General features: G+C 36.7%; 2 protein-coding genes across 2 annotated transcripts; both read right to left on the bottom strand.

Annotated features, from left to right (window-relative positions):
- Positions 1 to 1,358: 1,358 nt before the first annotated feature.
- On the bottom strand, positions 1,359 to 6,044 carry LOC110099255 (bZIP transcription factor 39-like). The gene is made up of 2 exons (XM_020826340.2): positions 4,363 to 6,044; positions 1,359 to 1,966 (listed from the first exon to the last, which is right to left on the bottom strand). Exons 1-2 carry the CDS (start codon positions 5,939 to 5,941, stop codon positions 1,494 to 1,496), a joined length of 2,052 nt encoding a protein of 683 aa, XP_020681999.1. The 5' UTR covers positions 5,942 to 6,044; the 3' UTR covers positions 1,359 to 1,493.
- A 3,476-nt stretch (positions 6,045 to 9,520) lies between these two features.
- LOC110099256 lies at positions 9,521 to 10,048 on the bottom strand. Its single transcript, XM_020826341.1, has one exon. The coding sequence runs from the start codon at positions 10,046 to 10,048 to the stop codon at positions 9,521 to 9,523; it is 528 nt and encodes a 175-aa protein (XP_020682000.1).
- Between the last annotated feature and the right edge of the window lie 207 nt (positions 10,049 to 10,255).

Raw genomic sequence — 10,255 nt, 5'->3', positions numbered from 1 at the left:
CCATCCGTAACAAACTAGATAATTTTTAGTCAATCATGCTTGCCATGAGCTTTGTCCTAGTTCTTTAATAAGATTGAGAATCATAAGTGCTCTGATCACCTTCCCTTTATTCTCTACACTTCCTAACCCGTCAATCATAAATTTCTTTTCAAAAACTAATGAACCACCTTTTTTGAATACTCTGAAATTTTGAGGGAAGCTTAGTCATATTACATAGAAGGTGAACCGATTTACCGATTTATATTATCTACCAAAAGCTAAAGTATCTTAAAGGCCTCCTCTAAAGTCAAGTTTAACAATTCATAAGTGCTCTGATCACCTTCCCCTTCTTCCAACTATCTTTCTAACAACATTAAAGATTTAGAAGTTTAACATTTATCTACTCCCCATCTCCTTGACCTCAAATCACAAGATCCTATTTTCAATGCTAAGGCTGAAATGATTAGTGGAAGACTTAGAACCTTTTACTCATCTTAGGCCTATTGGATCATTCAAAGCTAAATAACTTTCTCATAAATAATACAATCTCCACAATCTCTATGTGAAATTAGTAGGAAGGAAGAATTACAAAGACATCAAAGAAATCAACACTTTGCTCCTTAGCTAACATTGCTTCTACCACAAAATCTCATTTCAATGAGATTTTCAATTTTAACAAAAAAAAAAAAACTCATTACAAGTTGGACAGCTCCCATCACAAATAGATGAGATTAAAATGGTTTTCTCCGCTCCTAAATGCTGTGCACCAGTTTACTTTTGAAATTTATGTTAAACTATGGTATACATTTGGCAATCAAATGTGTTGTGCAGTTCATCATTTCTTCTCTTAAAAAACCCTCTCTACAAATATCAAAGCTATGGGAATTCCATTCCTCCCCAAGAATTTGCATGAATATAATTCCTCCAACTTTAAATCAATATCTCTCTCCAACATATTTTATAAATCACTACAAAAATTCTTACGAACTAGAAGAAATTGCTCAAGCCTTATATTATTCATCCCAGCAAAAAAAATTTCCTTCAGCAAAGAATTTCTTCTGGCAATATTATCTTCGCAAATGAAATACTATGATCTCATTCATGATAGATATTTTTTTTTTTTTTGGGTGCCAAATTATAAATCACAATGGCTATGGATACTGTCAATAGAGAATTTGTTCTTCACAAGATAAGCCAAAAATATTTCCCACCATTTTTATTGACAAGATTGGTGGACAATTGCTGACATATACTAATTGTAAGGCAAGAATGCTGCAACATCAACGTTAAACTGAGATATAGCTTCTGCTGAAACCCCGACAATATAAAACAGAACAAGCTCAAATATCAAAGCAACCCAAACAAACAAGCACAAAAAATATATAAAATTAGGTTTTTTTCAAAAAATGCATGAACAAACTCACATGTATTTACAGAATAGAATAAACATACATCAACATGTGAAATTGATTAAAAATAAAGTCAGTTTCGCTATAACCTCTGAATCCTAACAATTAGTTTACAAGATGAGGACTACGGCTATTGAATGGAAGCACACAAGAATAAGTAACGTACTTGACGCTATCAAGAAGAATCACTACAAATATACGTTGAAGTGATTTGTTGTGTGATTTCATCCCATCCACATCACCGTCACTGGCTTCTTTAGGATCAATCAAGACAGAAACAACCATGGGAGGCCCAGTGGCATTTCTCTGAAAGCTACTGCCTTCAGGCCTTTTCCCTATGTGTTCCGTATGGTTGAGTGTAGATCCAGGAAGTGGAATAGCTTGAGGATACAGAACCCTTCGGTTCTTTATCACTGATTGCCGTGGAGATGATGAAGTGTTGCTGATATTTGAATTGGCAATTGCAGTATCTGTTGTATTAACCATTGAAGAAGTAATGACCGCACTCGAACTAGAAGATGATGGGGAAATTTGAAACTGGAATACTTCAGTGCATGTGGAAGAACTGAATATTGGACCTGATAAATAAAAAAATTATCATGAAAATGGACGGATTCATGATTTGAAAGAAGATTGTAATTAAAACAGACTCATGAGATTGAACGTTGACACCACTAATTGATTAAAACTGTTATGGTGAGACTACTGAATTTCTTTTCAACTGAGTTATGCACAGTTAGCATAAAATATACAAATTTTATTTGTTATTGAACTCTAAACATATGAGTTTACTAGTATAACACCAAAATATTTAAGATATTATGCCAACCTTACCGATAACTTACTGCTAAGATGTCATTAAATCGATCTCATTACCACTTAATCGTCAACAAGTCTTCGATGTGTTAACGTTGACTTGGACTTGGGCATGAGCTCATGGACCTTCACGAGCTGATTTTTCGGACCCGGCCAATTAATGGATTTGGGTAGAGATTTTGGCTTATAGCTTATGGGGCTAAGCTTGATCTTTGAGGATGTTATAACTCCTAGGCTTACATAATTAAGGCAATTCAAATATTTCTTAAAAAAAATAGAACACATAAACTTTTGTAAGAACAAATAGCTAAGTGGGTGGTATGCCAATAATAATAAGATTGGAATGGATATCAATGAATTCACACCAATAAACATCCTTAAATTGAAATAAATGGCACTTTCTATCTTGTATGGGTTCGTAAAAGCCAAAATATGGGAGAAAGCTAATAATAACAAATACAAGTCATCGGAGGTTGTGGAATGTGTCGCAATGGCCTTGCATGCTCTTCCGATAAACACGCTGATGTTTGAACCCTAAAGGTAGCTATTAGTCTGGCCTATTTCCTAGTAAAAATGTAAGAATACGAGAAATGCATCTAATTGTTGAAATAGATGCTTGAAAAAATTTAGTAGCTGAACATTAACAAACAAATGTTACAGCAAATAAGTCTCCCTCAGACCAAATTTTGGTAACTAAAAGTAGATTGCTAGCCTGATCTCCTCCTATTTATCACAAAGCTCAACTAGTGGAGCAATTTTCATCCAAATTGGGCAACTATAGCTTGTAGTAGGTGGCCCTACCAATCAAAGTTAATGCTGCCAACACATGCTAGGCCATCACAACTAGCCGACCCATTAATGTCCATCCAAAAGAGTATGTGTCTGATTTGATAGGGCTATAGGGTTGAGCTGGTGGTTAAAGCTACTTGACTCTTCATTTTCTCCTCCACATATACGGTTCCTAGCACCTTTGTAAAAGCAGCAAAGACAAGAACCAGTTCAATATCAGGGATCAAGTATCGAGGTGTATAGAAGAGAAGTTTGCGAAGATATGATATGGCTTGGGAAAAAAAACGTTTGAGAAAGACTTGTCTATGATGCATATGAATGCTTCATAGAATAAAATGGCGGTGGTTTTTTTTTTTTTTCTTTTCTTTAAAGGATAGTGGGTAAAAATATTGCTTATAAAAATTACTAAGGGCCTATTAGAGACAGCTGCAACTTTTTTTGAAGTTAATTGTAAAGCTATTGTAAAAAATTTGAGGTTCAAAAAGAAAAATCACCATCACTAGATATCTTTTGATGTCTTTCATCATACAAGTCGCCAAAAAGAAATAGATATTTTTCTTAATGGGATAATTTCAGTCATCCCAAATTAATTTTTGGCTAAATAATAATTTTTCTAATTTTATTGCAGTCCCAAGTTCCAAAACCTTGCTAAAGAGGTTATCTGATATGAATAATCATGTAACCAAGAAATCCTCATAACATAATAGTTCATTTTTCCCTCAAAAGATTTAACAGTTCAGAATTAACATAAATTAAAAAAACTAGATCAAGGAAAATAAAATAAAATAAAATCTCGACAATCAACATTTTTGTATGAGGTTAGGCTGATGAAATTTTAAATTTAATATGCACTCTCCCCATTTACCTAGAGAACTCCTTAAGATACTAGGGTAGATGGAATGTTAAATTTTTTCAGCATTTGATGATGGCGGCTTTTGCATATTTCCATTGAGTATCATTTGGCACAAAAAAGCTTCTAAGAATGAGGTTAAACATCAACCGTGGGAAGACAGGCCTTGATGTAAAATTGCTCAATTCAGCCATATCCAAAGAGTAACATAAATCACAGAATAAAGAATGACAGGTCAAAGGACACCTTATACCAGGAAATAAATCAAACTCCATCGAGATAACAGTCAGTCCATGCAAAATTGCATATCCTAATTTCTAGAGAAAATATAAGGTATGTTCCTATCTAACTTCGTTTACATGATAGTTCCATTGACAATGTTAGGATATTCAACCATAAGTATCTTGCAAAAAGCAGTGGAAAAAAATTAGGAATAATAAATGACAAAATTAGGCCAAATGCATAAAAACAAGAACAATAGAGAATTGAAAACCAAGTAAGCAAAACCACTATTGTTACCTGCCATTCCTTCCCGAAACCATTGTTGAAGAAATCCATCCTGTGAGGTGTCTATAACTGCATCTTCAGAATCAGAAGAAAGTGATCGTTGGTGTTCAGCTGAGCTACCATAAGACTTGGTACGTCCACTAATATCCCTAGTTGATAAAGCCATTCTAGAATCCAAATTGGCAATTACCAGGCTTGTCTCAATACCTTCATTCCCAGAAGGCTTCTTACGCTGATCTCTGGACTTTACCTCTGCCACACCTTTCTCAGTAGCAAGAACAGAATTGATTATCAAATTCCCATTGATCTCCACATGCTTTCCATTTCTAGGGACATACAGCAAAGCAGGGAGACTCTCACTAGAATTCTGGGTAATCATTAGGCTATTGGAAGGCCATGATTTGTCTTCTGGTCCCACCTTTCCATTCTGAAAACTCGTATCAACTCCTACTTTACTAGACTGTCCATCATTGAAGCCGAATTGTTCAGAACCAGTCAAGCTCCTTGTACGGCCACTAACACTCAAAACCATACCATTAGGACTACCCAACAAACCATTTTTAATTGGAGCTGCTCCAGAATTTCTGCTTTCTTCCCTTCTATGATCAACTCTACCTATCAGACCTCCAACTATCAAAGCAAAAAAGAAAAATCCTAAAAATGTGATGCTTGCCACCTTCCTTATTTTGCTTTCACGCTTCTTCTCAGTTTTCTTAGCCGTTTGGGAGGCTGCAGCTTGCTGCGACTTTAATTTGGGTATAGGAACCAATGGAACCGGAGAAACCTGCTGCCTAAACGCAAACGCAGGATAAGGAACCCAAGGGAAATTCATGGGGACAACAGAAGGTGGCGGGCAAACGCCCGGCGAAAAGCCACTACTACCACTAACACCCAACTGTTGCTTTAGACTAGCATTCTCCGCCATAACAAACGAGATCTTGCTGTTTAATTCAGCAATCGTAGAGTTCATGGATCGGACCTTCTCCTCCAGCTCCTCCACATACTCCTTCTTCCGCTGCCTAGAAAGCTGAGCGCTCTCCCGGTTCCTCATTAATCTCGCCTTCTTCATCTCATCTTCCTTGCTCGCAGCGTTGAAAACACAAGAACTAAAATCCTCAGACCGCCGGAACTTGCTGCTTCTAGGGTTGATGTTAGACTTAACGCATTCCTCCTCCCGCTTCTTCATCATCTTCGTCACCCTCCCGTTCTTCTCGTCCTCCTGCTTGAAATCCGCGCCAGATTCTGTGGAACAGTTGGCGGAGTGGCCAGATTCAGGGGAACTGACGTTGATGATGCTGCCAGAGGTAGCAGGGGAGGGGGACGAAGTCAAAACGCCGAATTGTGGCGGCGATCTGTCATTCGATGTATCAGAGGGAAGAGATAGAGCGTTAGTGTCCTCCGGGAGGAGAAGATCGTCCATGGATATATCCCAATCGATGCCATCGATATCAAAATCAAGGTCAATTTCAGATGAAAGGCCGCCGCTGGGGAGGAACAGGTCGTCGGGGAAGAGATGGGGATCGAGAAAGTTAGGGTCAGAACAAAGGTCGATTGGCGGTGAGAAAGAATCGGCGGCGGCTAGCTCCGCCATGACATAGGGTTTCGACTCGCTGATTACGGTATTAAAACGCGATTCTCCGGTGACCGTCCGTTTAATAGAAGAGCGAGGACGGCAACGAGAACGTTTGAGAAGCTCCGCGTGGACAATATAAAACTGGAGCCGGAGATCTCGGTTACTGTTGTAAAAAAAAAAGAGAATACTTTTTTTCCTCTCAAAATTGATTTTCCATCAAAACATACAATTTTATTTTATATTATTTATATATCTCATAATTAAAATTTTAATATTTCATAACTATCACACATAAACTAAATATGGATGCAAGAAATAAAATAATAAAATTTATTAGATGATATAAGTGATAGGAATGAAAGATTGGAATGATATATTTGATATTAAAATTATATATGAATGATAGATATGAAATATTAAAATATTTTGTATTAGATATGTAAATAGCATAAATAAAATGGTATATATATAAGTCCTATTTTACTTTTTATAAATAAAATGAAATTCTCACGAAACAGATCGCAACTCTCTTACATTTGAGAAATTACTTCAATCAAAACAGGTCATATCACCGGCACATTATGTATAATTCGTACACAGATTGTGTATAAATTAAAAGCAGTTTATGTACAGGTTTTCTTTTTTTTTTTTGAATATTGCAAATTTGCATTAAAGGAAACAATATTGCAAATTTGCATTAAAGGAAACAAAGAAAACTACTTTCAATTGATAAAATGGTAGCCATCCTTCTTGACCAAATTCATCAAGTTGGACGGAATACTACCAAAAGAAGAGCTATCAAAGAAAAAATCATCATCTAATGCCAAAGTAGCACAAAAATCAGGTACTTTGTTACAATTCCTATTCACATGATGAAAAACAACTTTATTGAAATCATTAATAAAGTAAAGCTTATTACCTAAGCTCTCCTCTAGCTGCCAGTTGGTCTTCTTCATAGATTGTTGAATGTGATTAATCACATTGAATTTGTCACTTTCAATTATGATTCCAACACATTCAAGCATCCAACCTTGAATGAAATCCCATAGAACAAAAACAGATTCCAATTCTAGTTGACCAATGTCCCAATGCAAAGAATTCCTTCCAAAAGCTAGGAGCACTCTGCCTTTACAATCTCTAAAGATGCCTCCTATACCAGCCCGGTAATTCGAAAGCAATGAAGAATCAATATTAACCTTGATCCAATCTAGTGGTGGAGGGTGCTAAGAATTCAAATACTCCCAAGAGAGGTTAGCACCCCAGCTATCTAGAAAAGGATGAAGGTTAGATGAGGCTAAAGAAATCACATTTGCAGCAGTCATCGAAGTAGACATTGCAGGTTTCCCATGCTTGATCATATTACAGTTTTTCCAATTACAGAAAACCGTGGTGCAATAGAGTCTAACCATTCCTGGGTTGCATCTAGACTACCGTCTAAGTTCCACCAAACATTCTTCAAGAGATTGAAAAATACTGATAGCAAATCCCCACTCTCTGATTTTGGAAATAATATCAGTGATACACTTGCATTGAACCACAATGTGTTCATAATTCTCAGCCATACAACAGCCTCTAAGACACAAGTCACTAGTAGCCAATCTTCTGAATTTAAGAAAAGAGTTAGTTGGAATTGTAAACTTCCTTAGCCTCCACCAGAACAATTCTACCCTGACATTAAGTTTAATCTTCTTGAGCCAATTCCCAAAACCATCATCAACATCATTATATCTCTTGTTCATTACAGCTTCAAAAGCTAACGCTAAAACAGAGCAACCCGTCAGCTTCTTAACAGGTTCCAGCATATCCCTTCCACCTTCCCTATCCACTTTTACTTGCTTGATTATCCAAGCCAAGTCCTTATGAAAAAAAAATCTCAACTTCATCTCATCCCAACTTCCTTCATCAGTTAAAAGCTGTCGAACTTTCATACCTTCTAAATCCACCCAATTGATAAAAGTAGGCCATGAGTTGAAGCTTCTGTCTAGGACCCATATGTCACCGAGAACATCAACATCCTTGCCATTGCACACTCTCCATTTAACAACTTCCTTAAGATACTTCTCTCCCTCAACCATAATTCTCCAAGCAACAGAAGAATTATTCCTACAAACTCCATCCAAAATGTTATCAGAATATCTGGCTTTGAGAGATCGGTGTAACAGGGAATCTGGATTTTGAATGTAGTTCAAAGCAAGTCTAGCTTTCAATGTACCACTCTTAATGATACAAGATTGTAAACCAAGACCACCAGCACATCTAGGCTTACACAATTCATCCCAAGCAACATAATGTAATCCTCTTTCCTTATTAGATTTGTACCAAACAAAATTCCTACACAACTTTTCAATATCTTACAGAACTTTTTTAGGAACCATCGAATGCGTGATGACAAAATTTGGCAACGTTAATAACAAAGATTTTAATAACATAATTCCTCCACCCAAGGAAATATTTCTTCTTCCCCAAATATTTAATTTCTCCATAACCTGTGCCAAAAGGTCTTGAAAGTCAGCTGCCTTAAGTATATTAACAGACATTTTAATACCTAAGTATTTCCAATCATTAATAGATTTAAAACCGAGAATACTGATAAGTTTCTTCCTTCTGGTTCTACCAACGGCTTTACCAAATAGAATTTGAGACTTGTTAAAATTCACCTTCAAACCTGTCCATTTACAAAAATCCTCAATGATTCTCATCATATACCTAGCCAGCCCACATGTTGCTTGAGAGAAGATGAGAACGTCATCGACATAAAGTAAATGAGTTATTTGAGGTCCCTTAGAAGCCACTTGAATACCCAAACTATACCCCCTATGTAATAAAGAATTAGATAGGAGTTGAGCACACATAATGAACAAATAAGGTGACAATGGACACCCTTGACGGAATCCACTACATGCATCAATCCACCTAAGCTTCTTCCCATTCATGATAATAGAAAACCTCACATTCAACACACATTCCATAATATATCCAGAAAAACCAGAAGGGAATCCATACCATATAAGAATTTGCTGCAAAGTACTTCATCCCATGTTGTCATAGGCCTGTTCCATATCGAGCTTAACAGCCATTATTCCTTTCTTATTCCTTGATGTTTTGAACTTATGAAAAATTTCTTGGGCAAGGATACAATGCTCAGACATCGATCTCCCTGGAATGAAAGCAAGCTGCTCTTCTGAGATCATCTTACACATAAGATTCTTTAGTCTATTCACTAGCATAGAGACAACTATCTTGTAGGTAGTTTGACAAAGGCTAATGGGACGGAAATTTGAAGAAACAGTTAGATTATTAACCTTGGGGATCAACACAATCAATGTGTCTTTCCAATTCTTATGCATGATGCCAGTGCTAAAAAACTTTTTAATTGCAAGCCAAGTTGTCTCTCCAACAATGTTCCAATAGCTCTTAAAGAAAGAAGAGGTGACACCGTCAGACCCTGGAAATTTGTTGTTACCCTGCTGGAAAACAGCTACCCTGCAATCTTCCATGACAAATTCCATGTTCAACATCTGCCTATCCAACTCGCTGAGCCTCTGTGAACCTTCAATCTCTGGCCATTCCTTCAGCATACATCTCCTTTGTTTCCACTTATCTTAAAAAAAAATGCAGAAAAATATGCTCAATCTGCTCTTCCTCATACACAATCCGGTTGTCATCACTCCTAATATGCTTAATCAAGTTTGCACTCCTCTTAGCAGAAGCAAAATTATGAAAGAAAGATGAATTCACATCTCCTTCCTCAATCCACCTTGTCTTGGCCCTTTTGTTCCTCCAAGTTGCAAGCCTTTTCAAAGTAACATTCAATTCATGAACCTTGTGCCTAAGAAGACACAATTCATCAACCGACAAACTTCCATCAGACATTTCTTTGGTTTGCAAATCAAGAATATCCTTCTTTAACTCATCTCTAAGCATGCACAGATCAATGCATTTATTCCTATTCCAAAAGAATAAGGCCTTCAAAGTCCTTCTAATCTTTCTATGAAGAATTTCCACCTCATCCCCAAAGTCTTTTTTCAACCAAGATTTGTGAACTATGCCTCTTGCAGCTGGATAAGATCTCAAGGTATCCTCAAATCTGAAATGCTTCTCCTTAGTAGAATGCCAAGCTTCCATCCTATATACAATCGGACAATGATCCGACGCCACACGAGCTAAATGTCTAGCTCTACCAGCAGGAACCAATTGTAAAGAAGCTTAATTTATCAAACATCTGTCAAGCCTCTCCCAAATTCTCGAGGAACCATCTTTATTATTACACCAAGTATAGCTTGGTCCAATAAAACCTGCATCATAAAAATCAGCATTAGCCATAAAATTCTT

The sequence above is a fragment of the Dendrobium catenatum genome, unplaced genomic scaffold, assembly GCF_001605985.2.
Source record: "Dendrobium catenatum unplaced genomic scaffold, ASM160598v2 fragScaff_scaffold_1220, whole genome shotgun sequence".
Taxonomy (NCBI): domain Eukaryota; kingdom Viridiplantae; phylum Streptophyta; class Magnoliopsida; order Asparagales; family Orchidaceae; genus Dendrobium; species Dendrobium catenatum.
This window is presented reverse-complemented; position numbering and strand designations above follow the sequence as displayed.